The sequence below is a fragment of the Tamandua tetradactyla genome, chromosome 6 (genome assembly GCF_023851605.1).
Source record: "Tamandua tetradactyla isolate mTamTet1 chromosome 6, mTamTet1.pri, whole genome shotgun sequence".
Classification (NCBI taxonomy): Eukaryota; Metazoa; Chordata; class Mammalia; order Pilosa; family Myrmecophagidae; genus Tamandua; species Tamandua tetradactyla.
In genome coordinates, this window is record NC_135332.1 from 31,676,672 (window position 1) to 31,704,457 (window position 27,786).

Below are 27,786 nucleotides of genomic sequence, written 5' to 3' on the forward strand. Positions count from 1 at the left end.
CTTTGAATAGATATTTAATCAAAGAAAATGCAAATGAGGCCACATGGAAAGGTGTTCAACATCATTAGTCATTAGGGAAATGAAAAACAAAACCATAGTGAGCTACCACTTCAATCACTGGGATTTCTATAATAAAAAAGAAAAAGAAAAGAACAAGTCATAATGAATATGTTGAGAAATTGAAGCCCTCATACACTGCTGATGGGAATGTAAAATGGTTACGCTGCTGTGGAAAACAGTCTGGCAGTTCCCCAAAAAGATGAATATAAAGTTACCATATGACCCAGCAATTCCACTCTTAAGTATATACCCAAAATAATTGTAAACATATATTCACAGAAAAATTGGTACACAAACGTTCATAGCAACATTATTCATAATAGCCAAAAATTGGAAACAATCTAATGTCCATCAATTAATAAATGTATACATAAAATGTGGTATATCCGCACTATGGCATATTATTTGGTAATAAAAAGGCATGAAGTACTGGTGTATGCTAAAATGTGCATGAACCTTGAAAATGTTATGCTAAGTGAAAGAACCCAGTCACAAAAGAACAAATATTGGATGATTCTTTTTATATGAAATAACATGAATAGATAAATCCATAGAGATAAAAGTAAATTAGTGGTTACCAGAGAATGGGGGAGGGGAGCAGGTATTGGGAGTGACTGCTAATGGGGTTAATGGGTATAGCAGGTCTTTTGAGGTGATGCAAATGTCCTGGAGTTGGATAATGGTGATGATTGCACAACTTTGTGAGTATACTAAAAAACAGTGAATTGTACACTTTCAAATGATGGATTTCATATTATGTGGCATCAATGTTGTATGAGTTATATCAGTTTAAAAAGAAGTCAGTATACATAAAAAAGACTTAGAAGGCTAGCCAGTCCATGATAAGCCTTCAGTAAGGTTAGTTGCCATTTAATTGAAACTGCACTTGATTTATGGGTTGGTCTAGATCAGGCAGAAGGAAAAAAAGTCCCTAAAAACACATGCCTTCGGAGATTGAATTTATATACATAATATATGTGTAGTGTCACTATTGATTTTCATAATGTTTTTATTTTCCATGCTTTATATATGTATACATATATAATATATATAAGCATTTATTTGTGTTATTTCAAAAATTTATTTTTGTGATCAGTTTTTTATATTTTCAAGGTTAAAACTGCATTTGTCTTCGAAATCCCAACTGAGTTATAAATTCTGGCTGCCACGTGGGCCTAGGAATCTACTCAAGGTCAGGTGGAGCAGGATGCTCATTGATCCTGGGACTGAAAAATCCTGAGATTAGAGTTTACCTCTGTTGCTTACAAGCCATGTGACTTGGATGAGACTAGAAATGCCAGATTTAGCAAATAAAAATACAGGAAGTCCGGTTACATTTGAAATTCACATGAGCAGGGAATAAGTCTTTGATGTAAGTAGGTCCAATAAGTCTTTGCATGGGAACTACTTATACTAAAAAATGATTTGTTTTTATTTGAAATGCAAAATTTACCCAGGCATCCTATTTTATGTGGAGAGGAGAGAGTTTCTGAGTGCCAGGCCCTTTACCACATGAAATTATATTTAATTTCCATAATTCCCCATTTGTGGTGAAAGAGACTGACCCGGAGAGATTAAGTGTTCCAGGTCACCCAGCTAGATGATGTTTAGCTGGGATTCAGATTCAGGTGTGTCTGGTGCAAAATAACTGCTCTCCCAAAATGGAAGTCAAGACAGAGAAGGAGTGATAATGCGAGCAGGGGCCCACAAGCTAACTTGGTAAAGACAGAAGCTTTCAGTGACTGAAAAGGAGTATTGAAAAAGAGATTTGGAGACTCCGGTTTGAAATAGCGTTTACAGGGTTAGTCCCTTCATTGCTGTAACCAGTTGCCACAGTCTTAGTGGCTTAAAGCAACACAAATATTATCTTACAGTTCTGGAGGTTGGAAGTCTGCACTGGGTCTCACTGGGCTAAAGTCAAGGTGTTAGCTTCCTCCTGGAAGCTCCTAGGAAAGACTCCATCCCTCGCCTTCTCCAGCTTCTAAGACCTGCCCACATTTCTTGGCTCCTGCCACGACCTGTTTCCATCACCACGTCTTCTCTGGCTCTGACCCTTCTCCTCCCTTGGGCCCACCTGGACCTTCGGGGACAACCTCTCTCCCCATCAAGATCTTTAATCACATGGGCAAAGTTCTTTTTGCCACGTAGATAATGTATCCTGGGGATTTGTATGTGGACATCTTTGGGGAGGGGGTATTCTTTCTGCCCATCACACTATCTCAGGGAGAAATTACCTGCTTCTCAAGTATTCTGGGCATTAACTATCATCTTTTCCAACCGTGCAGTTTTAACATTTTTGGAGTGCTTCCACAGCACACTTTCCATGAGCTTCTTGCATCGACACTGGGGACAGTGGGAGACCCATGAAGATATGCTGAGCCCATGCTGAAAGGGAGGTAGGCAGAGATTCAGGCCCGGGCTGTGATTCAGCATCCCCTCCACAGCTCACCTACCACTCGCCGCTCGTGTGGTATCCTCAGGGATGCAGTGGGGTATTTTTTCAGGCACCCCACAATCTAGAGGAAGATGTCCCCAAGGTGAGTCAGCTCCCTTGGGACTGATTCTGCCGTCAGCACGCAGCCTTGCCCTCCCCAGGATCAGGAGGGAGGAGAGAAGGGGCCGGGAAGAGAGCCTTCCCTCAGTGGGGGCCCTTGGCACAGAGCCCCAGAACTCTGTTTCCTTCTGTCTCGAGCATGCCATTGACAGCGGCCCAGAGGATCCCTGTGCTGGAAGTCCTGCATGCATGGGAGGGAGCTCTGATTCTTAGAAAAGTCTTCTTAGAGCAAACCTCCCAGGAACCTGCTGTGCAGTTTGTGGGTTTGCGCTTGGGCGCTGCTGCAAGGGGGAACCCGTCTCCCTCTTGCCCCACAGATATTTAAAGATGGCTACCACGAAATCACTGACTTCTCCCCAGGCTTCTTCAGCTTCTCCAGCTTCTCCAGGCTGCTCCCCAACCCCAACTATTGATGGTCTACTGTGCTTCAGACCTTTTCCAGGAACTGAGGATACAGCTGTGAATCTGCCAGTCAAAGCCCCTGCTCCCAGGGAGTTTACGTTTTGGGGGTGGGGGTGGTGGACGAGGGGCAGACAGCTGACACAGCAGCTCAGGGGATAAGCCCTCAGAACAAGACAATGCAACCACAGAGGGTGATAGAAATCCGAGAGACTGCTACTGTCCCCGCTACACCAAGGAAGCTGCCCCAGGCAGGGACATTGGGATGTAAGTATTAACCCACAGTCCCCTTGCTCCTCTCCCCTACTTTGTGACTTCCAAAAAATCTCCCCTTGTGTCCCTCCCAAAGAGAGGGTAAGAGCAATCTGAGCCTGGGGACAGTGATCAGGGTCAGCACGTCATCCCTGAAGCAGAGGCCAGTCCACTCTGCATTCCGGGCCAGGGAGAACGTGAGATTCCTGCCGCGTCTTAGCTGAGCAAGATTCTGCTCGAGGGCCGGGGTGTGAGGTGCCTTGTTTGAGGAGGGCAGTCGGACAAGAGGGAGTGAGGGCAGAAGGAGGGGAATAAGCCAGGTGTGTAGGGATGACAGCCAGGTGCGAGGGAATGAGGCCAGGTGTGAAGAGAATGAACCAGATGTGAGGCCTGAGCCAGGTGTGGGGGGGGGGGGGTGGCCGGGTGTAAGGGGGTGAGGCAGACATGCTGTAGGGGGGCAGGCACATGGGAGGGCCCGAGGCAGACTACCCCCTGCCCTGGGCTCTGTGAGGGTGGCTGTCCCCGGTAACTGGATGACGCAGTGTGTGGAGGAAACACATTTCTATTTACAGAGGCAGTTTAGGCCCTGGAAAGAGTAGTTGATGACATGCTCGGCACCTGGCTGGGTGGAAATAAACTGAGACATGAAGCAATAATTTATGCCATGTCCTCTGTCAACCTGTCACCTTCTCCTCCCCCGGCTTGAGGTGGTTGCTTAGAGTCACCACACGGGGAGGAGACTGCTCCAGCTGTGCTGCCTAAATGACGCAGCCCCTTGAACTGGAAGCGTAACCCTCTCTGGGTCTTTGTTCCTGGGTGTCCTCAGTGGAGAGCCGCTTCACTCTACCCGCCTGCTGAACTCTTACCTTCCTGGTCCACCCTAACTAAGTGCTTCCTTTTCGAAGGAGGCTCTCCTGGTATTCACTCTGCGGTCCCCAAGTTGCAATTAGTCACAACCCCCAGCACACCCGTCAGAGTTGGAAATCCACTTTCAGATGCTGGAACTCTGGGTCTGAGGCCCCCGGACCTCAGCCCACCCCCACCCCAGGGGCACAAGAATGAGCTTCAGGGTCTTCCTGGAATTGAATGCAGAATAATGTGCAAAAGCAAATGCACAGGTTAATGGAAAAAACAAAATGTAGTATGTCCGTCCAATGGAAGAAACATTATTCAGTCATTCACAGGAATGAAGCGTTGATACATACTATGACATGGATAAACCGTGAAAACATTATGCTAAGTGAAAGAAGCCAGACACAAATTTAATTATTCCATGTATAGGAAATATCCAGGATAGGCAAATCCATAGAGACAGAAAACAGATCAGTGGTTGCCAGGAGAAGAGGGAGGGAATGGGGAGTAACTACTTAATGGGTAACAGGTCTCCTTTTGGAAAGCTTTGGAACTAGGCAGTGGTGATGGTTCCATAGTATCGTGAATGTACTAAATGCCTTTGAATTGTACACATTAAAATGGTTAAAATGATGAGTTTTATGTTATGTTTATTTTATCACAATTAAAAACACATTGAATGGGCATTTCTGGGGAGAGGTTCCTGGTTTTGATCAGATTCTCAAAAGGTTAAGCAGCTCTGATTTGGTCCAACCCCTTCATGAAGCAGATGGTGATACTGAGGCCGCGAGAGGCTGAGACTAGTCCAAGGTCACTCTAGGGCTGGTGGCAGAGCTCAGCCAGGTTGCCTAAACTCCTGACCAAGCACCCTTCCCACCTCCTTCCCTTGTCCTTTGACCTCCACCGAACCCTCCCTGCATGGTCCCCAGGCCTCTGCCCTGCTCCCAGCCCAACTACCTATATGCTGTGAAACTTCCCAAAGTTAAAAGTCCTTTTGGAAACTAGTCACACAGATTAGTGTTTCATGGGTGTTTGTCTTTTGGGTGAACTCCAAGCTCATAGAGGGCAAGAGGAAATATTCCTTATTTTCCTCCATATCTACCGGAGCTCCTTTGGCAGCCACGGAGGTAAGCTGTTCCTATCTGCCTTCAAGAAAGAACTTCTTGTTTGCCTGCAAGGAGGGCAGTTAGCTGTCATCCTCTGGCTGTTTCACTTTCAGCTCCACTTCAGCTTTCCAGCTAAGGCCGTGCTCTTCCCAGACAGCCTCCAGCCAAAGACTGAGCATGGCGATGGCACTAGGGACTGGCTATCTTCCCAGCAGATAGATTAAAGGAGTGGTACTTTCTAATGGTCAGTCTTTGCCCCACAGGCCTTTGAACTGGCCGAGACTTGGTCAGATCTGCATCACAGTCTGAGGGGCTTCCAGCCTAGTCCTGCTTCCTGCCTCTTCATCTTTCATAGGTATCCCCACCGGACCCCTACAATACACTTCTTGCACTCCTACTTCCGTCTGTGTCTGCTTTCTGGAGGACCCAACGGGTGTATTCTAAGTGCCCAGTAATGTTTAGGGAGTGAACCGAGCTAGTGCCTCCCTAGAGGGTGGACGTTGGTTGGCACCTGGGTATCAAAAAGCCAGAGCGAGGGACTGTCCTCGGAGGATGTTTCAGTCCTAAGGGGAGTGAGGAATGGAGGGGAATGTGGGAGGGGTCCAATAGCAGAGAACACGCAGAAAACTCAGAGGTTGATCAGCCCTGCGGGCATATGTCCCTGTCTGGGGCAGACTGCTCTAAAGCTCAGAAATGGCCCAGGACACAGGCTCCAAAGAGCCCTGGCCCTGGCTTTGGGAGAAATGGTTTGTGCATCTTGCCAGTCAGGTGATTTTAGACCCTCCTCCTCTCTGGGATTAAATTTTTCCATCTGTAAATGGGTATAAAGAGCTTCCCCACTTCCCCAATTCCGGCTTGATTTTGAGAACTGATTAGAATCCCCTACAGCTGGAGGTCACTGTGTTGGGGAGCTTAAGTGTATGATCTCATTTAATCCTGACGATGGTCCCGTGAGGGAGGCACTATGACTTCCATTTTATGTGAGAAAACTGGCCCAGCGAGGTCAAAGGACTGGCCCAAGGACACACAGCCAGCAAGGAGGAAGAGCTGCGACTGGAACCCAATTCTGTCTGGTCCTGGAGCCCCTTCATTCCTGGACACACAGTTATTGAGTGACTCCTAGCACTAAACTAAGTTGTGGGGTGGGGGTGGGGGAGAGGGGTAAGGGAGAAAAGAATCCCAGCTCCCACAGAGCTTACCTGTTGACAATGTGCCCCGCAACAGGCAACCACATAGAGAGACAACATAATTCACAATTGTGTTAAAACGCTGGGGGAAAAAAAGGTATACAAGGTGCGATCATAAGCTTGAGAAGCTATTTTAAATTGCGGGAACAAGGGCAGCCACTCCCAAGACTGAGAGCTGTGGGGTGAGAAGGCCTCAAGCCGGGGTAAGAGCTTGGCTTGTTCGGGAAGTGATGGAAGGCCAGAGTGGCTGCAGCGGGGCGCAGGGGGTGGGGGGTGGGGAGAAGGCGGGGAGAAGGTGACCGGGCGCGGACAGAGGACAGGCAGGGGCCACAGGGCACCTAACACCCACGGAAGCCGTGCAGGGTGTTCAGCCCGGGGTGGGGGAGGAGAAAGGCGGGAACCCCGAGGGGCAGAGAGAAAGCCGAGGGGCCGCGGAGGGAGTCCGGAGCAGGTGCCGGCAGCAGGGTGCGGCAGGTCGCGTCGCCCCCACCCCCGGCGCCCCCTCACTGGGGACGTCACCGCGCTCGTGACGCCACCGCGCCGGCTCGGGGTCTTTCCGTGGGTCTGCGGGGGCAAGGAGCGGTCGGCGGCGGGCCCTCGGGCGCGGCGTCATGAAGAAGGCGGCTCGCAAGCAGTCTCCGCCCAAGCTGTTCGGTGGGTGCGCGCCCCCGCGCGGGGCGCCGGTTGCTAAGGACGCGGCGGCGGCGGGCGCGCGCGGGGCGGGAGCGGCGGCGGTGGCGGCGGGGGGCGCCTCACGGCCTGGCCGCCTCGGCTGCCGGCGGCCTCGCCCCTGGCACCATGAAGTCTCTAAAGAAGGATTCCCGTCTCAGAATCCCTCCAAACAGATTCTTGGAGGCCGCAGAGTCCTTGAAAGGTTGGCGCTAGCTGCCTCGGGAACTCAAGAGAACCGGATAGGGGTTCTTGAGATGGGGGTCACCGGGGGTAGGAGCAAAAATCACTGGGGAAAGGAGTATAGGACACAGGCGCCTTAGGGATGCTGGACAAGGGGGACCCGCCCCCCATCCCCGAAGGAAGGGGACACAGGGTATTGCGCCTTGGGGTTGGTAAACAGGAGGACAGCAGAGCTGGGCTTGGGGAGGGGGACCCAGGAAGTGGGGGGCTGACAGGGGCTTCAGGGACCAGTTATCAAGGGCAGGAAAGTATAGGAGACCTGGTCTTAGGGTGGGACACAGGAGGCAGGGTCCCTTAACTGGATGGGGTTCAGAAGAGCCAGGGGAGAATTTAAGGCTAGAGAGGCCAGAAAATGGGATTTGTGGAAAGGGGAATGCAGGAAAGAATGTAAAAACATGTTGGCTTAGTGAAACCAGTGACCCTGATTAGGTTCTTTAGGGGTGTCACCTAAGAGCCCTGGTGGAAAAAAACAGAAGAAATGCCTAACCTGGCTGGTTCTCTCACCACCTTTTCCCAGCATGTGCCCTTTCTGGCCTGCTGACACCTGTCCAGCTTGTTTAATCTGGAATCACTGAAGATGACTGCCTCTGCAGCTACCCCCTGGTTACAGGTGTCTGACAGCAGACTTTTCCTTTTGCAGCCCACCTTCTGTGGGATCTGTCTTTGTTGTACCTATTTGTTGGGGGCCCCACAGTGTGTGGGCACTCTGCCTGGCACGAGGGCACCCATATTATCTGTGTGACTCCAGTCCTCGAGAGACCCTGAGCCTGATGGCGCCCAGAGGGGGCGAAGGGGGCTCAGAGCAGCTGGCCCAGACTTTGGATGGTAAAGTTAGGGGGGGAGATTTTCTGAAGAAGGTTGACATTTGTAGCGGGCCTGATAAAGGAGGAGTTGTTTTCTAGGTGTTGGGAGCAGTATGAGCTGAGCCGCGGGACTGTGAATCTAAGGGCCAGGGCAGAGGTGTCAGATGTGGAGCAGGAGCCGGACGGGAGTCACGGGGGCTGCACGTGTGGACAAGGGCCAGATCCTAAAAGGGCTTTCTGTGCTGTGCCAGAGTCGGGCCGTGTTCCTGCAGGTCCTGGGGAGTCCCACCCTCCTAGCTGTGCAGAAAGCTCAGCGTGAGGAGAGGGGCAGGGCCTGGCATCGAGAGGGCCCCAGGGAAGGCTTGAAAGCTACCCTAAACCTAGGTGTTTTTCAGTGTGGTTTTCGTTTATTCTTCTTCACAGTGCAGAAGTCAGATTTAGACTGCACTGTGATGCAGTTTCATGGTATACTCCTTTAATTAAAAAGAGAGAAAAATATCTCGTGTCCTTTCCCAAGGGCAGTCACAGGCTTTCCTAACAACTGCCTCCTGCTCACCTAGTTTCTGAGAGAGCTTATCTGATTTGAACTTTTTGCTGTAAAACAAATCAAGGAAAGATTTTTCACTGCCTACTTATTTTTAATAAGGGGAAATTTAGTTTGCCTAAATAGCCCTTGAGCTAAGAACATGCGCTAGACAGAGGCGGGGGAAGGAAAGTGTTTAACATGCAAGATATCTTTTATTCTCCTCAGCATCCCAGGGGAAACCTCCAAGGTAGTAGGGCAGCACTTTTTCCCCTTCTCAACATAGTGCAGCTAATCAACTTATGTAATCCTGTGCTCTGTGTTCTCCAAGGTCTGAATTATAAGCAAAAAGGCAAGCAAATATTGCGGCTGCAAACCTGTCTAGGGACCTGAACCGTTATGACTCCCAGATTTCTCCCTGTTCTTGTTGTTAAGCTGTACCAGACCCCCGCCCCCACCAATTTAAGTTCTGCCCTGGTAGGAACAGCCCCTCCCCCTTGCTGTCCACAGCACAGCAGGGGATCAGAATGTCCCCATGACTTTAATCTACACTTAAAAAGGAATACAATTTTGATAAAATGGGAAGCAGGAAAATCGAGTCCAGGTTTCCCCTCCCTCCATGGCTACCCCTCCCCCACACACCTCCCCCTTGCCTGTGATGGTCCTGTCATGCCCCTTGTCTGAGCTGGGTGGGGTCTTGACAGCCAAGGGGGACTGCGGAGTGGCTCTCGGGAAGCTAGCACCACTTCAGTGGGTGCTCGGCCTGAGCACATCCTTTTAGCTGCCTGGGCTAATTCCAGCAGTGTCACCTGACTGTCCCCTGAAGGTCTCCTCAACCCCCTTGGCTGTCACGATGGTGGGAGAAATGCCAGTGCAGTTTTTCACCAGGGTGGTTACTCAGCTTGGGTTTCCGGGTCAAAAAATACACCCCTGCCTTAGGCAGGGCAGGACCGCGGCAAACGACAGAACCTCGGCAAACGACAGAACCTCCTGGGGCCACCACAGCAGCGGTATTGAGACGCACCTCAACCCTGCAGAGTCCTCCTGAACTTACCCCCACGGGATCGCCCCTCCTCCCTGCTGTCCCCAACCCCTCAGTCCACCTGGCTTACCCTCATTGGAGGAATCATGCCTTTAACAAGTCACGCTCCTGGGCCAAACCTTCCTGCCGACAAGGGGAAGAGCAGATGCTTCAGCTGTGCTTTGTGAAGCCATCATGCCCTGGTCCCCCTCCCATCCCCATTATCACCCCCTAGCTCCCAACAAGATGTCACAAGCTCCTCACATGTCACGCCCAGCCCTGCTCTTTGTGACCTCGCTGGAGCACCTCTGATGGCTGCTCCGCCTGTGCCAAGCCTTATCTGTCTTTCCAGGCCTAGCTTCGCCTGTGAGGCCACCACTGACCGTCCAGCTGCTCCTCTGAGCCCATCTGCAGAGCTGTAAACTATATGGCCCACCAGTTGTGGCTCCTTTCTCTGAATGTTTAACCCAGCACTACCCTTGTGCCACTAATTTAGGCACTTATTTGGTATGTGTTTGCTTCTGTTGCCTTTTTCAGTTCCTCAACAGAAAGGCTGTAGCTTAACTTTTTTTTTTAAGGGTCAAGCCCTGTGGAGTCTTTTGTTATTTTAACATTTTTTATCGTGAAATATAACATATATACAAAAAAGCAATAAATTTCAAAGTACAATGTAACAGTAGTTATAGAACAGATTTCAGAGTTTGTGGGTTACAGTCCCACAATTTTAAGTTTTTCCTTCTAGCTGCTCCAAGACACTGGAGCTAAAAGAAATATCAATATAATGATTCAGCACTCCTACTCATTTGTTAAATCCTAACTTCTCTGTTATTACTTCTCCTTTTCCTTTGGTCCTTCTTCTACTCTTTATGGGTATTTGGGCTCTGCCCATTCTAACTTTTTCATCTTATAAAGAGCTGTTGATAATATATATAAGCTAGGGGGATAAAGCTAGTTGAGATTCTTGGAGAGGCTGGCCCTCTCTGGGCTTCAGGACTTAAATGGCCCAGGAACCCATCTGGAGTTTGTAGGTTTCTGGGAAATAATCTTAGTGCATGGGACTTTTGTAGCATCTCAGATAGAGCCCTAGGTGTTCTTTAGGGTTAATAAGAATGGGTTTGGTTGAGGTATGGCAAACCGTGGCTGCATCCACAGCTGATTTCATTTGTAATCAGCCAAGGGGCGTGTCTTCTGCAATGAGTGACTTAATCTAATCACTGGAAGGCCTTCTAGAGAACCCTAGCTAATACGCAGGACTTCAGTTTTCTTTTGTTTATTTTGTGTTGGGCTTTATATCAAACCATTTGAACCAGCAGGCATGGTGGAGCTGGGGTGGGAATAGCAGCCAGAGAAATGAAATATACCTGAAGCTAGTAACCTGCCTCTGTGGAAGGAAGGTATATCAGCTAGGGTTCTCTAGAGAAACAGAATCAGCAGGACATATCTGTAAATATAAAATTTCTAAAAGTGTCTCACTTAACAGTGGGGAGGTAGAGTCCAAGGTCTGTAGGGCAGGCCACAAGCTGGCAGCTCCCATGAAGGTCCTCCACGAACTCTCGGGGAGAGGCTGGCTGGCTGAAGCAGGAAGAGTGATTGTCTCTTCGGAGTCCTCCTTAAAAGCCTTCTGGGGATTAGATTAAGCATCACTGATTACAGAAGACGCTCTCCTTAGCTGAGTGCAAATGCAATCACCTGTGGATGCTGCCGAAGTGGTCATGCCTTAAGTCCATGAAATGTCCTCATAGCAATAGACAGGCCAGCACTTGCCCAACCAGGCATCTGGCACCACCTGGCCAAGTTGGCACATGAACCTAACCATGACAGAAAGCAAGGGTGTCATCGTCAGAGAATAACCCAGCAATCACTTCACTACTGCAGTAACCTCCTAAATAATCTCTTCCTCAGTCTCGCACCCCCTGGTCCACTCCCCACCACGTCATTGTCCATGGGCTAAGGCCGAAATCCTTGGCACAGCTCACTAGGCTCTTTCTGACCTGGCCCCTACTTTCCTCTCCAGGCTCACTGCTTCCTACCTCCCATCTCGCTACACTCTTTCAAAACACATACTTTGGGTGCCAGGAGTGTGCTCCATTCTTTCTTGCCCATAGCCTTTGTTATGCTATTCCCTTTGGAATGCTGCTTCCCAATGCCCTTTCCACTATCTAACTTCTCTTCATCCTTCAGCTCTCAGTTGAACTATCACCTCCTTAGGAAGGCCTCCCTGACTACGCCATAGTCTAGGCTGGGGCCCCGTAGGTACTTCCATAGTAACCCTAGTTTGGTCTGCTTGACAGCCTGTCTCCCCACTGGGCTTGTGCTCTCTGAAATCCTAGACTCATACCCCCAGAGCCTAGCACAGTGCCTGGCACATAGAAAATGCCTACATAGTATTTATTAAATGAATTCGTGTGAAATAATGGTGAACAGTGAATAGTCTACCTCCCCAAAGGGCATTTACATTTGCCAGTGTATCTCAACCCAGAAGAAAGAAACCCAGTGCCTTAACTCAGAAGAATGAATGGATTAGCACTGAACAGGGCTGAGAAAATATCTAGTCCAGTTGTCCCAAACCACCCTGCCTGGGAATCACTTGGGGGATTTAAAAAGCACTGCTCCCCAAGCATTGGGTCCCCGCGGGATTCAGGAAGCTATATTTGTAAAGCTCCCCGGAAGGTTCTTAAGACATTGGACTGATATTTGAGACCCACTGATTTAGTCCAAGTTCCTCATTTTACACTTTGGGAGACTGAGGCCTAGAGCAGTGCACCCAGGTCATCCAGCTTGGCCTGGATGGGACACAGATGTCTTCCCCCCAGCAGCCCCAGTCACTGCGGTGGGTGGGGCGAGGGGGGAGGGGCCTTCAAGACAGACCTCCCATCACCCCAGCGAGGGCCTGCCAAGACTACCTCAGCAGCCTCTGCTCTCTGTCCAGGTGGTCAGTTCTGCTCCCCCAGCACTGATACATGTATATATTTTATTTTTAAGGCAAGGGCTCTGTAAGCACGTGTAGCTTTTTGCTTCCCTTCAGAAAAGAAGCGTGCAAAGTTACCTGAACAGCCCACACCCCCCATACAGGAAGAGCCTGAGCCTGTTAGCAATGTCCTCCAAGGAGATGACATCCTTGCCTTAGCCATTAAGAGGGAAGACTTGAAGAAGGTAAGCGTCCCTTACTGCGGGAATGTCTCCCTGCTATCCCTTATGGCTTAGAACATCCAACGAGCCCGCAGGCTCTCCACTGGCCCCCACTCATAGGGAGTGGCCGATGCCATGGAAAGGTCCATTAAGCACAAATACCTTTTGCTTTAACAGGTAAAGGAATTTACTATGTTGTTTGTTTTAACATTTCTGAGATTCATGTAGAATTGCAGGGGAAAAGAGATGCTGAGATATTTTGCTTCCCATAGAGGCAGGTGCCCATTTCACGAAAGGGAAGGTGACTTTTAAGAAGCAAAATTACAGGTGTGGACAATGCTGCTAACCCCCAACCCCATGCTTGACCTGAAAGAGCCAGCTCCTTCTCACCCGAACTGTCTAGAGGCAGAAAATGCTTCTCTTTTTTTCCCTCTCCGGAATGTCACTGGATCTCTTGTGTGTTGCATAAGCATTTCCTTGACAGAACATATGGACAGAGCTGGGGAAACAGATTTGTCAGCCCTCAGGAATTCCACCAAGAATTAGGATGAAGGAGATGAGGTGGTGTTTTTCCTTCTGGTCTCAGGTAGAATTCTCCTCTTTTGTTTCTTTTTAGCAACACATTCCTCGCCTAACTGAGAGGGAAGATAAACCTGCCATAGCCCAGAAAGTTATCATCCGTAAACTCAAACCCAAGGATCCAAGAAGGACAGTCTGCCACTTAGTAGCACATCCTGCTACTCCAGATGCAGCCACAAAGCCCCTGGACTACTCTGGTAGGCCCCAGCCTGGGCCCTGGCCCCGCCAGTCTCTGTTGCAGGTCTCAATCTATCTGCATAATTGACATCAACCCCTTCTGTCATCTCTCCCCCCAGGTGTGGGTGACAGCTTCTATGGCAGCAATCAGATCCTGCCCCACCACATCCTGGGGAGTCTCCAGGACTTCAAGAGAATTGCACTTGCTCGAGGGAACACCCAGGTTGGTTGGTACAGAGCTGCCTGGATGAGAGAAGATGTCACTAAAGTCATTTCAGTCCCACTGCCTGGCAGAGTCAAGCAGGTCCAGGGTTAAAACGGCAATCTAGTTTCTGGGCTTTGGAGTCTGAGACGATGTGACCTTCTTCCCCCAGCCCTCTATAGAGTTAACGCTTGAGCCACAAGTCACAGAACCAATTTAAGCTGGCTGCAGCTTTTTAAGGGGGGTTTACCATAAGGATACAGAGGTACCTCATGGAACCAAAAGGTGAGAGTCTGTTGGGCTCCAGGAAGACTGAACCCAGAAAGGCGTCTTGACTCAGGTCTCTGCACCTGACCCCCACCGCCTCCCTGTGCAACTCTGTGCCTTGGCTTCATTTCCTTTCTCTGAAGACCTGTCATCTCTCCTCCTGTGTGCACAGGGTGGGTGGAAGGTGGCTTTCCACAGCTCCTAGGGCTGCATGGAGAGTCTGTCTTTCTGCCCTGCCCATCATGCAGCGCCTCTCTCTGTCTCTCAGTTCCCTTGCTTTCCTGGTTCCAGGCAGAGACCCTCTGCTGGGTTAGGCACTAAAGGACTGGGGCCTTGTAAAAATGGCTCAGTCCCCTGTGGGGAATGTGTCAATTAATGTCAGCTGGGAGGAGGACAGACACTGAAGAAAGTTGACCACAACCTCCGAACAACGGTGTCTGTTCTGGGGAGACAGACTGACTGGCAGCATCCCGGGCCTCTGGTTCTATGATTTTCTTCCTGTCCCTCACTGCCCTGGGGTCTTGCAGATGAGAGCTTCGGGCGTGGGACTACGGCAGGGACTCAGGCCGGGTGAAGTCTCCACTCTGCTCAGGTCCGTGCCTTCTCACCACCTCCACATACCCATGCTGTGCCTTTCAGCTGGCTGAGCTGATTCGAACCCCACCCTGTCTGATGACCCTCATCTCAGCAAAAGAAGAACCAAAGCAAAAAAGCCCCAAAGAAGAAAAGACACCTCTCTGGGCCCCGCCTCCTCAGCACAACTTTCTGAAAAACTGGCAGCGCAACGTAGCCCTGTGGAAGAAGCAGCAGGAAGCCCTCAGTGGTGAGCAAAGCGGCTGGGGCCCCCATCTGATTTTGAGGCTCTGCCATGGTTTTTCGCTCCCCCTACCTGTCCACAGCCTGGACACAGGCCGGATGGCAAATCACCCTTTATCTTCTGTGGGTTCTGAGGTCAGCCCAGTGGGTGGGGCTGACAGATGCAGAGTGCCAGGGTCCCCCTTTGTTCTGACGGGGTGGAGGTCCCACATGCTTGGTGCTTTCTCTGTAGAACATGTGAAGAAGCCAGTTGGAGAGCTGCTGATGCACTCCGGGGAGACCTACAGACAGATCCAGGAGGAGCGGGAACTCATTGACCGCACACTTTCTGCACAGCACGACGGGAAGGTAAGGACAGCCAGTCCCAAGCACCCTATGGGAAGGGGGTCTGGACACAGGAATGGCTTGTCTCGAGTGGCACAGCCGGGGGAAAAAAGCTCTATCCAACACCAAGCAATGTCATGCCCTCAAGAGCTTTACTAAATTATATTGGTTCTATTATTGGGTGTTTGGTGACTGGTCAATTAAATCATTCAGCCTGTGGTGGTCAGTGGCAGTCAATTTGAGGAGAAAGCTCTCACAGGCATTCAGTTACTAGAATAATCTTAGTGTTTGTCTCTTAAAAGCTGAGACTCCAGTTTTTGCCCTATCCAGGAAGCATAATAGGTTCTGGAATCTCATTGTGAAATTCAAACCAACCCACACCATCTCTCCGGGGCCAGAGATAGGCTACAACAGGGTACCCTGAAAGCACGAAAGTGGGTGCTTCTCTCCTGCTCTCAGGGCAGCAGTGAAGTCCCCAGAGGGAGTCTCGGTAGTCTGCGGTGCTCTCCCAGGCTCTCCACCAGCATCCCCCCAAGGTGTCGGGGGTGATCGGACTCTCGTCTGTCCTTCTTACCAGGCTTGTGGGGCAAGCACTGGGTTCTGGAGTCGGCTGGAATATTTGGGAGATGAAATGACAGGGCTGGTCATGACGAAGACGAAAACTCAGCGCGGCCTGGTGGAACCAACCACGCACATCGGGAAGCCCCACTGCGTCCGGGCGGAGATGGGTGAGGAGCAGCCTGCGTGGGCCCTGGGGGTGGGCAGCGTGTGCGGAGGGGACCAGCACGGCCCCGTGCCAGGCACACTTGGTATCAAATCCTGGTTCATCCTTTACCTCTGGGTGGCCTTAGGCCAGTCACGTAGCCTTCCTGCATTCCAGTTTCCTCTCTGGTGAAGTGGTGCGAGCAGTGTAGGAGAAGTAGAGTGTGGGCTCAGGGCCCAGCCACAGGCACACATGGCCATGGAACACTCAGAACGTGACAAGTCTGAACTGAGATGTGCCATAAGTGTAGGTAGGATACACACTAGGTTTTGAAGATGAGTATGAAAAAGTATATTTTAACAATAATTTTTATATTGACTGCCTGTTGAAATAACATTTGGGGGGGTGTCCAGAAATTGAACCCAAGTCTCCCCGCATGGAAGGTGAGCACTCTACCCCTCAATCACCTATGCACCCTGAAATAACATTTTTAATATATGGGGTTAAATAAACTAAGTTATTAAAAGCAGATCCACCTGCTTCTTACTTTTTAAAATGAGGCTACCAGAAAACTTTCAATTGCCTTTGTGGCTTGCATTGTATTTCTGTTGGATAGCGAGCCCTCAGACTGCCTGTGTTGTGTTGGGTTTGTGATCTCAAGCAAGTTATTTAACCTCTCTTTACCTCAGTTTCCCCATCTGTAAATACTCAGAGGCTTGTGAGACGGTTAGATGAGATATGATATATATTAAGAGGTCCTGGCCTGTGAATTGCTGAGTGTATGTGTTGGGAATGTGTGTGCTTCTTGTAATTTTTTTTAATTAAAAAAAAAAGAGGTCCTAGCCTGTTATAAGCACTCAAGGAAAGGTAGGTGATACTGTTAAGTTTTTATAATCCTGAGATTCACTCATTAGCAGCACATTTTGCAGGAGTCCTGTGTAGCACTGCCAAGGAGGGCTGAGGCAGGAGGCCTAGAGTCCAGCTGCCAAAAGGAAACTGTATTTTCACCCTTTGCAGAAATGGTGTTGAGATGGGCACTCTCAGAGCCTTTGAGAGGTGGGTGGGAAAGGGAGCCCGGCAGTAAGTAGCCTTTGCTGACTGTCCTTGGATCCTGCTCTAGGATTACCAGCCCAGAGGGATGCTTGGTACCATCACACCTGGAATCGGAGTCTGTTTCTGACCTCCCGACGCAAGGAGCTGCAGAGCATCATGGCTGAGCTGAATTTTAGCCAGCAGGTCGGTAATGCCCCTGTGCCCCATCCACAGCCCCTTAGGGTGTGGGTGGGTGCCGGTCTATAATCTGCTCATCCTTCCTTTCTGGATCTCTCTGAGGATATCGATGGCCTGGAGGTGGTGGGCAGAGGGCAGCCTTTCTCGGCTGTGACAGTGGAAGACTATACGGCCTTTGAAAGTGCCCAGGAAAGCTCCTCTGAAGACACAGTGAACTTGTGAGTCGGGCCTGGGCCCTAGGGAAAGGAGTTGAGGGGGGTGTGGCTTCCTCCAGCACTCAGAAGAATTAAAGGGTAGGCTGCTCTCTCTGAAATCAGGGTGCCTCCATCCCAGCCTCCCTCTAGTGGCTGCCACCCCTTCCTCACCCATTTCAGCACCTGTGCTAGCTTTTCTGTTTCCATCTGCTCCTTTCCAGCAGCCAACTCCTAACTGATACCTTTTAGACATTCCTTTGTGGCTTAAATGGGGCATCTCCAGACTCTCCCACTGCTGTACGTAGTGAATGGCTCTGTCACGAAGGCTCGAAGAGCCTCTATTTCTAAGAACCTCTCACCGAAGGATTCGAGCAGGAAGAGACTAAGCTTCTAAAGCAGAGCTGATCGTACTCTGTTGGAATGTGGAGTTGATCACTTCTCTGGACTTCCTGGCAGCCGTTTCCATTGGGCTCCACGTGGCACAACTGTGGTGACCTCAAGGAAAATAAGTCACTGGTTTTTCTTACAGAGACATTTTGGCCTGTTGCCCTGATGTGGACCCCATGCCTATTCTCGGCCCCTCTCTGCTGTTCTGTGGGAAGCCAGCTCGTTGGATCAGAGGCAGTAACCCACAGGACAAGGTAAAACAGTTTGCCCTCACCCACCTGCTGGAAGGGCCTCCCTTGGGGGTACAGTGCCAAGGTGACAGTGGCAGTCACAAGGAGCCTGCACGGTCTCCTATCTGTGTTTTTTTCTGGTCATGAATTCAGCGTGTCTGAAAATGGTAACAGCAACACTAACTCAAACAAGAATAAAATCACAAGGCTGAAAAGAGGTGTCACAAGCCACCCAATTTGTACTTAACTCTCAAGTGTATAAATAAGCAAATCATCTCATACAGGTATCACTTTAAGAAGGTTCTAGAATATTCTTCAGATGCCAAGGAGCAGAAATGTTGATTGGATTTACAGTCTGTTTCATCTCTTCTTACTACTGATGGCAACCTAAGGGACTGTTTTGGTATGTAAGCTGCCGGACTGCAGTATACCAGAGCTGGAATGGCTTTTAAAAAGAGGAATTTAATAAGTTACAAGTTTATAGTTCTAAAACTATAAAAATATCCAAACTAAGGCATCCAGGAAAAGTTGTTTTAATTCAAGAAAGGTTGATGGGTCAGGACAGCTTGGGTAGTCACATGGCTGACATCCGCTGGTCTCTTGCTCCTGGGCTCTGTTGCTTTCAGCCTCTGTCCCTGTAGGGGTTCCTCACTTTGTTTCTCTGGGGGCTGGCTTTCATTTCTTGGCTTCCCTTGGCTCTTTCCAGATTCTGACTTGCTTAACATCTCATGGTGACAGCTGCTGGGCCCGAGCATCTCCAAACATCTGGGTCTCTATTCTCCAAGTGTTGGCATCTGTGTCAGCTCTGGGCTCTGAAGTTTCTGTTGGCTCTCTCTCTGTCGGCTCTATCTCTCTCCAATATGTTTCCTCTTTTAAAGCACTCCACTAAGCTAATCAAGACACACCTGAAATGGGTGGAGTCACATCTTCATCTAATCAAAAGGTGGCACCCACAATTGGGTGTGACACATCGCTGTGAAGATAATTTAATCAAAAGATTCCAACCTATAGTACTGAATCAGATTTAAAAGAAATGGCTGCTCCCATAAGATTGGATCAGGATTAAAATATGGCTTTTCTAGGGTACGTAATAGATTCAAACTGGCACAGGGAAATGCAGTGCCATCTGAGAGAGGTCAGAACCTGGAGGCCTGGGGATATGGGACTTTCAGTGCTACAACCAGGAAAGTCCCGGGCAAATAGGGACAAGTTGGTCATCCTAAACTAGGGCCCCTAACAAAGACGTTTCATCTTCCTTAGAGGCAGATTGGAATTGCTGCCCGCTTGACCTTTGAAACTTTAGAAGGGGAGAAAACATCTTCAGAATTGACCGTAGTCAACAATGGCACAGTAGCTATTTGGTACAACTGGCGGCGGCGCTTCCAGCCGGACTGTTTCCACGATCTGAAGAGAAAAAAGATGCAGCAATTTTACTTTAACAACCGGGAAGGTGCATGGGAAAAGTTGCCCTATTCAGGGTCCTGGCTGGGGCTGGTTTTGTCCTTGAAGTCTTTGGGAAGCCCGGGTCTAGTGAATGCCCAGCTCGTGCAAGTTTGAGTCCCTCTCCCCCACCTAATCCCTCCCATTCCTCTGTGAAAGCCTGTGATCACCTAACTGTCCCTGTCTATTAGGAGAGGGGCAGAACTCTTGAGATCAAGGGAGGTGAGTCACCATGGAGCAGAAACACAGAGTGTAGGGGTGCAGTTAACTCTATGCACAGGCCTGGGGCTAGGATGGCCAACTATCTGTTTGCCTGAGACTTTCCTAATTTTAGCACTCAAAGTCTTATGTTCCAAGGAACCCCCCAGTCCTGGGTAAACTGGGAGGGTTGGTCACCCTACCTGGGGCTCAGATAAATGTAGATGCGTAGGCTTGGGGCTCAGTTAACTTTATACATGCAGGTGTGGGCCTCAGCTAACTTATACTCATTGAAAACCTCTGCCTCTGTCCCTCTCAGGTGTGATCCTGCCTGGAGAAACTAAAAACTTTACCTTCTTCTTCAAGTCTTTGAATGCTGGGATCTTCAGAGAATCTTGGGAGTTTGGCACTCACCCTACCCTATTAGGAGGTGCTATCCTGCAGGTCAATCTCCATGCAATCTCCCTGACCCCAGACATTTTTAAGGATGAGAGGAAGGTACTGGAGGTAAGGGACCCAGGATCTTGGCTCCAATGGACAGCAGATAGATGACACTGGTATTCTTCCTAGCAGTGCCCAGAGGGATCTAATTTCTCCCAGCCCAACAGGTGAATTTTGGCTTTCCATCAACTGGTAGCTACTCTTGCTCAATGGATGCTTCCAGGGGCTTTGTGACATGAAAGATGGGTGGGCAAGCAAAGGGAGGGGCAGCTTCCACCTCCACCGTGCACGGCCCCCACTCAGTTTGAAAGAAATGAGATTGAACCTTAAAATATAGGCTGCGCGGAGGTACTTATTTGAGTACAAGTAGAACATATGACTCTTCATACTAGCAAAATACTGTTTTGTTTACTGTTGTCTGGCTCTTTACAGAAGAGTTGCATTTAATTGACAAGGTTTCAAAACCAAACCAAACCAAAGAGGAAAATTTAAATGGTGTGTCTTGGGGGAGGGGGTTACAATTTGGTTTACAAAATGTAATTTTATGTTATTCTGCTGTTCCATAGCGTATAACATTTTCACAAGTCTTTTTTTTTAACCTTTTTTTATTAATTACAAAAAATTAACAAGCAAAACATTAGATATCATTCCATTCTACATATACAATCAGTAATTCTTAATATCATCACAGTTGCATATTCATCATTTCTTAGTACATTTGCATCAATTTAGAAAAAGAAATAAAAAGACAACAGAAAAAGAAATAAGATGATAATAGAGAAAAAAAAACTATACCTACCATATCCCTTACCCCTCGCTTTCATTTACCACTATTTCAAACTGAATTTTTTTTAACATTTGTTCCCCCTATTATTTATTTTTATTCCATATGTTCTACTCTTCTGTTGATATAGTAGCTAAAAGGAGCATCAGACATAAGGTTTTCACATTCACAGAGTCTCATTGTGAAAGCTATATCATTGTTCAATCATCATCAATAAACATGGCTACTGGAACACAGCACTACATTTTCAGGCAATTCCCTCCAGCCTCTCCACTACATCTTGAATAACAAGGTGATATCTACTTAATGCGTAAGAATAACCTCCAGGATAACCTCTCAACTCTGTTTGGAATCTCTCAGCCATTGACACTTTGTCTCATTTTACTCTTCCCCCTTTTGGTTGAGAAGTTTCTCTCAATCCCTTGATGTCAATTCTCAGCTCATTCTAGGGTTTTTCTCAGTCCTTTGTGCTGAGTCTTAGCTCATTCTAGGATCTTTGTCCCACGTTGCCAGGAAGGTCCACACCCCTGGGAGTCATGTCCCACGCAGAGAGGGGGAGGGTGGTGAGACTGCTCATCATATTGGCTGGAGAGAGAGGCCACATCTGAGCAACAAAAGAGGCTCTCTTGGGGGTGACTCTTAGGCCTAAATTTTAAGTAGACTTGACCTATCCTTTGTGGGGTTAAGTTTCATGTGAACAAACCCCAAGACTGGGGGCTCAGCCTATAGCTTTGGTTGTCCACACTGCTTCACAAGGGTCTTTTGGTACTACAGTCAATAATTAGCAACATACAATAGTGGTCCAACTCTCTAAATAACAATCAGTAGACAGAGTGGATATCCTCTCACATGTGCACAAATCTGCATGGAAAAGTACTAAAGTTTTAGACTTGGACTTGTGTATCACAGGTGGTTTTGAGAACACATCAATTCCTCTTTACTTGCTGATGTTAGGACGAAACTCTCATGTGAGCTGCCCCTCTGCTGTGTCTCTGGGACACTGACCATGTGGCCAAGCCAGATGAAAATTTACCACCATCCTTAGCAGGGGCTGAACTGCTTCCCTGCCCCTTCGCCTTCTTCCTGACCTGGGGGCGGTGCTCCCTGTGTAAGCTCCTGGTCTGATGCAGAAGTGACTCTTCCCTGGGACTGGCTCCTCCTCTGATCCTTTCATCCTCTTTGAGGGAACAAGGATGTCTGGAGAGACCCAGGAGTTTTTGAGTCTGGAAGTGGGTGTGTGTGTGTACGTCAGAGAGAGAGAGAGAGAGAGACAGACAGACAGACAATGGCAGGAACTCAAACCCTAGGAAAGCACAAAGTTCGGAGGCATCAGCCTTCCTTCGAGGATGCAATATGGGTGTTGAAAGTCTGGGCTGCCGCCTTGAGCCTTGCTTTCCTTTTCCAGAATAAGCTGGCTGGCCGTGAAGCCTTCACCGTTGTGGAGAGCGTGCTGCAGGAGCTGCTGAGCGGGATCCTGACCCCGGAGCGGGCGCCGTCCCCTGTGGACGCCTATCTCACCGAGGAGGACTGGTTCCACCATAAGAATCCCCGGGTACAGGCCTCCAGCTGGCCTTGGCCCCCACGTGCCTGCCCTGGGTGGTAGTGGCAGCAGAAGGAGCTGGTCTGAGGGCCTTACACAAGTGGCTCCCATTCTCCTCACAGCTGCCCCGTGAGATAGGTACTATTTATATCCTCAGTTGGCTTTGAGGAAACGGAGGCACAGAGATGTTAAGTGATTCGCCCAAGATAATTCAGCTAGTTAGTGGATGCTTTGTTAAGAACAGAGCTTCACAGACTCCTACATTCAAACCCAATCTTTTGGAAGCCCAAATGCAAATGAAAAAAAAGCTTTAGATTGGAGATGCTCAGGTGAGGGGCAGGTGAGGAGCCCCTCTGGCCATAGCCACTCCTGCTGCTGTCTTCCCTGCCTCCTTTCCTAGTGCCCTGGAGGGAACAGGACACTGGAGCAGGCTGGCTCGGGCCCTGGGTGCTCCATGCTTTAGGCACCCTGTGCTCCAGCCACCCCGCCACATCCCTTCTTCTCTTGCCTCTGCTGCAGCTGCATTACCAGCACCAGGTTGTACAAAGCCTGCACAGTCTGTGGCGCCAGTACATGGTGCAGCCCCCCAAGGCGGAGGAGGACAGGCTGGATGAGGAGGAGACCAGCTCCAGGACTGGGGTGACCACGGAGAAGTCCTTAATGAACACTGAGCTCTTGAGACAATGCAGGAGCCCAACCTTGGAAACCCAACAGCCCCAGCCTGAGAATGAGGCCCCCAGGGACTCTCAAGATTCCAAGAATGGGGTGATGACCAAGACTTCTCACTGGAAGAGCATCATGGAGGAGATCCTGGTGGAAGAGAGCCCAGACATGGAGAGCGCCAAAAGCCCCCGGGAACTGGATGGACTTCCCCAGCCGGAGTGGAATCTCTGCTTGGAAGACTTCAGAAAGGTGTCTCCCTGGCCCTGGGGGAGGGGCTGATGGAGAAAGGCTGTGGCATGGCTGAATGCCAGCGCTCCCACCCCAAGCAAGCCCACAGTCCTGCTTGCCCTAAGGGCCAAGAACGAAACCCTCCGATGGCCCAGAGACAAGCAATCTCTTGGGTCTTCTTTTTATGTCTAGGGCGCCCAGGCTGCTGTGGTGCAGGAAGGGGCTCCCTCTGTGGCCCTCGCAAACCTGGGGTCATGGGAACAGACTTCAGAGGGCAGAGCCAGGCTTCCACAGAAGTCCCCCGCCCCACCCACCCCACTCTGTGGCTGCAGCCCCTCCTGGCTCTTGCTCCTCTCCTCGCCCCTCAGCCTCTAGAGACAGAGGTCCCGGGTGACCAGGGTGTGGGTCAGAGCAGTTGCCAGTGGTGCCTGTGACCCTGCCAGGCAGTGATGGCGCTCCCTGAGGAGAACCAGAGGGAAGATGCCCTAATCAGGCTCAACAAGGGAGCCCTGGAGCTGTGCCAGGAGCAGAGGCCATTGCAGTCCGACCTCCTGTACCAGACATGGTAGGTGCCCCCCCCACCAGGAGATCCTGTCCCAGCTGATCTCCCCTTTTTGGCCTCCCCTTGAGCTCAAGTTGCTAAAAGACGCTGCCTACATTCCATGCTCTGGTCTCTGCCGCAGTGGCCTCCACCTCTGCCTGCTGCTGTCTGGGGACTAGGGAAACACCTTGCCTTTTTCTTTTCCCCTCCTCTTATTCCTTCTCAGTGAGCAGAGGAATGAGAAGAGGAGAAACCAGAGGGCAGTGAGAAGAGGGGCAGACTCCTCTGGAAGCCTCTCTTCTCCATCATCAGTCTTCCCATGGCCTGTCTGGAACTCGCTTAGATAGGCTTGGGGTCCTTTTGTGAGACCCTTGGGACACAACCCTGGGAACCTCATGCTGGAAACCTCATGCGAGGTTCATCTCCTCCAGTGGGACTGGACTGAAACCTGGCCATGATTTCAAGCTGGATTATAGACTGAGTTAGGACTTAACTCACATAGGCTTCCTAACCCTAGTGTGGGGCCACTTTTTTTTTTTTCCTGCATGGGCAGCCACTGGGAATCAATCCCGGGTCTCTGGCATGGCAGGCGAGAACTCTGCCACTGAGCCGCCACGGCCCGCCCTGGGGCCACTTTTATCTAGCTGCTGCCTAAGGGAAGCCAGACTCCCATCTGAGCTTTTGCTCAGGTGCCAGGGAAGATGCTGCCTGGACAGGAGCGTGGTGTTTCCGTATCACTTCCTGGAACATCTTTTTTAAGAGAGAGACCTGAGCCTCTGCAAGTTCAAGGGCAAATGAGGGGTGATGGCTTTCTCAAGTGTGTCTTGCCCTCTAGTTTGCAGCTGTGGCGGGATGTGATTGACAGTCTGGTGAGCCATTCCCTGTGGCTGAGGGCTCTGCTGGGCCTACCTGAGAAGGAGACCATTTATATGGACTTGCCAGATGAGCAAGGTCAGTCATTACACAGCTGCACCTGTGTGGTCTTCCCCACCCCTCTACCTGGACCACAAGGAGCCTCAGCCGTACCCCGGCAGTGGAGTCCACCAGGTTGAAGCTGACGGAGTAGGCCCTGCTACCCTGCTGTCTGCTGCCAGGATTTGGGAGCCCAAAGCTATCTTCAAGGTCACCTTATTGTGTAGATCGAGTCCCAGAGAGGTTAAACGACTTAGCCACTGGGGCCGTTGAAGCTGGGACCAGAACCCAGGTCTGGCTGCCTGACCAGGCCTCTTCCACAAGGTCACACCACTTGAATGAGAGGCTCAAGGAAAGGTGCCCCCTCCTCAGAGCTGGGCTCTGCCTCACTCTGTGGCGAGCAGCTGCCAGGGCTCCTTTGCTTCCCCATCTCTCGCCTTGTAGCGTGCCCATGACATCATCTGGGCCACAGAGTGCCACACTGTCTTCCACTCAACTCCCTTAGATCGAAAGTCACCTCCTGTTACGGAAGCCAAAGTGACAGCTGGAAGAGTGGGGAAGGAGGACCGGAAAGGGGCATCCCAGGAAAAGAAGCAATTAGGAAACAAAGACAAAGAGGATAAAAAAGGAGCCAAGTTACCAGGGAAAGAGGCATGCTAGGAAATGGCCCAGGTCCTGTGTGGGGCTGGGTCCCCAAGGGAGGGCACTGGAGGGGCTTTGGAAGGCTGTGGTCACTCCCTCCCATCGCCCTGGCTCTCCCTGTGATCTGCTGCTGAGGATGTCCTCCCTCAGGAACTCCTGAGGGCCACACGCATCTCGTCTTTTTCTAACAGGACCGCTCAAACAGTAAGAAGTACAAGGCAAAGGATGAGAAGAAACTCATGAAATCTTTAAGCCGGGACAGGTTTTCCTTGGACGATCCTGTCCCTGACAGCACCATCCCTTCTCAGGAGCCAGTAGATCCCCTGGTCCTGGAGAAATACTTGCAGAGGCTGCACACAGAGGTGAGGGGAGAGCCCAGCAGCCCCGCCTCCGCACACTCGCACCTGCCCCCCACTCCTGCCTTCACTCATTCCTTCCTTCTATTGAGTCCACAAACAATAAGGGCCTACGACTTCAGTGAGGGAAGCAGAGCTGCCCTTATGCAGGGCTTTCCCGTGTGGGGAGACAGACCTCATATATGAGGAGCTGTGCTAGCACCTTAGGTGAGAGGCGCTCTGGAAAAAGAAAAGGTAGAGATGGGTTAGGGAATAGGGGAAACCAGAGTGGGCAGGGGACAGGTGGGCCTCATTGAGGTGACATGAGCAAAACACAAGGGAGATGGGTGACCATGTGTGCCTCCTGGGAAGAGTAGTCTAGGCAGAGGTGGGAGTGGGCCAGCATGACTAGATAGGAGGGAAGGGGAGACCCATGGGAGAGGACAGAGTCATATAGGGCTTTGTCAGTCATTGTTAGGACTTTGGCTTTTTCTCTGAAGTGGGAAGTCACAGCCAGGTTTTGAATGGAGGGGTGACATGGTCTGATTTATGCTTTAAAAGATCACTCTGGCTGTTATTTGGAAAAAAAGGCTCTAGGGGAACAGAGCAGGAGCCCTTCTCTTTTCTGCTGCTTTTCTTCTTCTCTGTGTTAGGTGCATCTTGGCAGATGTGCTCCTTGGGTGAACATAATGTAGGGTGAATTTCCATCAACAATAATAAGGGTTTTGAAGCACTGGAGAGATTTTATAAGAACACAATCTATTCTTAAGAAGAAAGATCTACCCAGGTGTTTTCTCGTTTGTTTTGTTGTTGTTTACATGTTTGTTTTGGAGGAGAAGTCCACAAAGCTTTGCTCAATAAGCCCATGTGTCCAATAGTGCTTTGTCAACCTCCAGTGTGGGTGGCTGGGTAGCTGCTGGGATTACATCGTGCATTGTGGTGATGCTCCTAAGCTCATTTGACCAGAAGCTCCATTTGCGCTGCCATCACTGAGATTTCTGGAGGTTGCAGGGGTCTAGAAGGTACTTAAAGGGCTCTGAGGATCCATGAGGTAGGCTCTTCTGTGACTTCTTGATATTGAGATTCAACTTATCTAGGCGTGTTGATCCTGGTCTAGCCCCTTTGGAGGGTACTGTCTTGGAGACCTTTCTGTACATAAATCTATGATCTTATAGGGAGAAACGCTGGCCTCTGGGAGAGGGTCATGGTAGAACTGGTGCTGAGCCCAGGCCCACCTTGAGGGCCTAAATGGGCACTGCTCCCTGGAGTTGCCCCTTTAACACCTCTGAGTTCTGCTGCCCCTTTAGGCAGAAGGGCACAATCAGGATTTCCTCCCCAGACTGGTTTGTAAAGCAAAACTCTGTCCAAACACAAGTTCTACAGGAATTCTCACAACACTGGTCTTTTCCCTACTCCGGCTGTTCTCCTGCAGGTGTAGATGCATCGACTTTGAGCCCGGTTGATGCTTCTTTGCACAGATGCTTTCTGCAGAAAAAACCTTTGCCCTAATGTTCCTCCCGTTCTTTCAGGTCTATGGGCTGCTGGATGGCCTGGTGATGGACTTGATGGTCCTGGCTGATGAGCTCAGTCCCATAAAGAGCTCCGAGGAGCCTCCCATCTTTGCAGCTGATTCATGTGCCTAAGCAGCCTTATTGGGAAGCCAGTTACCAAAGCAATAAAGAACATTTACATTTCTATCACTGCTGCCTGCCTCTGGGTCTTGGATTTAGGGTCTACATGAGGTCACCTTATGGCCCAGTTCCTCCCTCATCCCACCCTGCCCACGTCACCCCCTTCCCAGGCCCTGGAGCCACCCAGCAGGAGTGACACAAATGGGGTGGTGACATGTGGGATGACGAGCTGAAGAGCCAGTTGGTAGCAGGACAAGGAACTAATCAGATGACAGGACAGAACATCACTGCTCATAGTTCCACCTCTGGCCTTCCTTGGCCCACACTTTGGGGGGTCACATCTTCCTGAAGTATCATCACCATATATGATAAAGTGTGTGACCATAAGGAGAACTAGACAACCCCTTCTTCCCCCTACCCCCAACCCCAGATCTGGCTCCCCACTTCCAAGGAGCCCGTCCCAGTCCCTAGGGATCGTGCTTACCACACCTCTTAACCCTGAGGGTCAGGCTCCCTTGTCCTCA

At 50.1% G+C, this 27,786-nt stretch overlaps 1 protein-coding gene and 1 long non-coding RNA gene across 6 annotated transcripts; one reads left to right on the plus strand and one right to left on the minus strand.

The window, feature by feature from the left end:
- Positions 1-9,917, minus strand: LOC143687625 (uncharacterized). The gene is made up of 3 exons (XR_013177599.1): positions 9,761-9,917; positions 2,295-2,445; positions 1-126 (listed from the first exon to the last, which is right to left on the minus strand). It is a non-coding gene; the product is annotated as an uncharacterized LOC143687625 (long non-coding RNA).
- MYCBPAP (MYCBP associated protein) lies at positions 6,939-27,331 on the plus strand. Of its 5 annotated transcripts, none has more exons than XM_077164737.1 (19): positions 6,939-7,064; positions 12,695-12,822; positions 13,415-13,574; positions 13,674-13,777; positions 14,663-14,846; positions 15,072-15,187; positions 15,741-15,891; positions 16,987-17,102; positions 17,199-17,314; positions 17,820-17,931; positions 19,168-19,357; positions 19,865-20,052; positions 22,176-22,322; positions 22,830-23,222; positions 23,645-23,766; positions 24,578-24,693; positions 25,160-25,305; positions 25,488-25,658; positions 27,161-27,331. In XM_077164737.1, the coding sequence occupies exons 1-19, from the start codon at positions 7,022-7,024 to the stop codon at positions 27,272-27,274; spliced, it is 2,817 nt and encodes a 938-aa protein (XP_077020852.1). In that variant the 5' UTR covers positions 6,939-7,021; the 3' UTR covers positions 27,275-27,331. The 5 variants fall into 5 exon arrangements, with proteins under 5 accessions (XP_077020852.1, XP_077020851.1, XP_077020853.1 ...); XM_077164736.1 differs by lacking the exon at positions 6,939-7,064 and adding an exon at positions 7,146-7,284; XM_077164738.1 differs by lacking the exon at positions 6,939-7,064 and adding an exon at positions 7,146-7,284 and having other exon boundaries at positions 19,865-19,989.
- Positions 27,332-27,786: the final 455 nt, after the last annotated feature.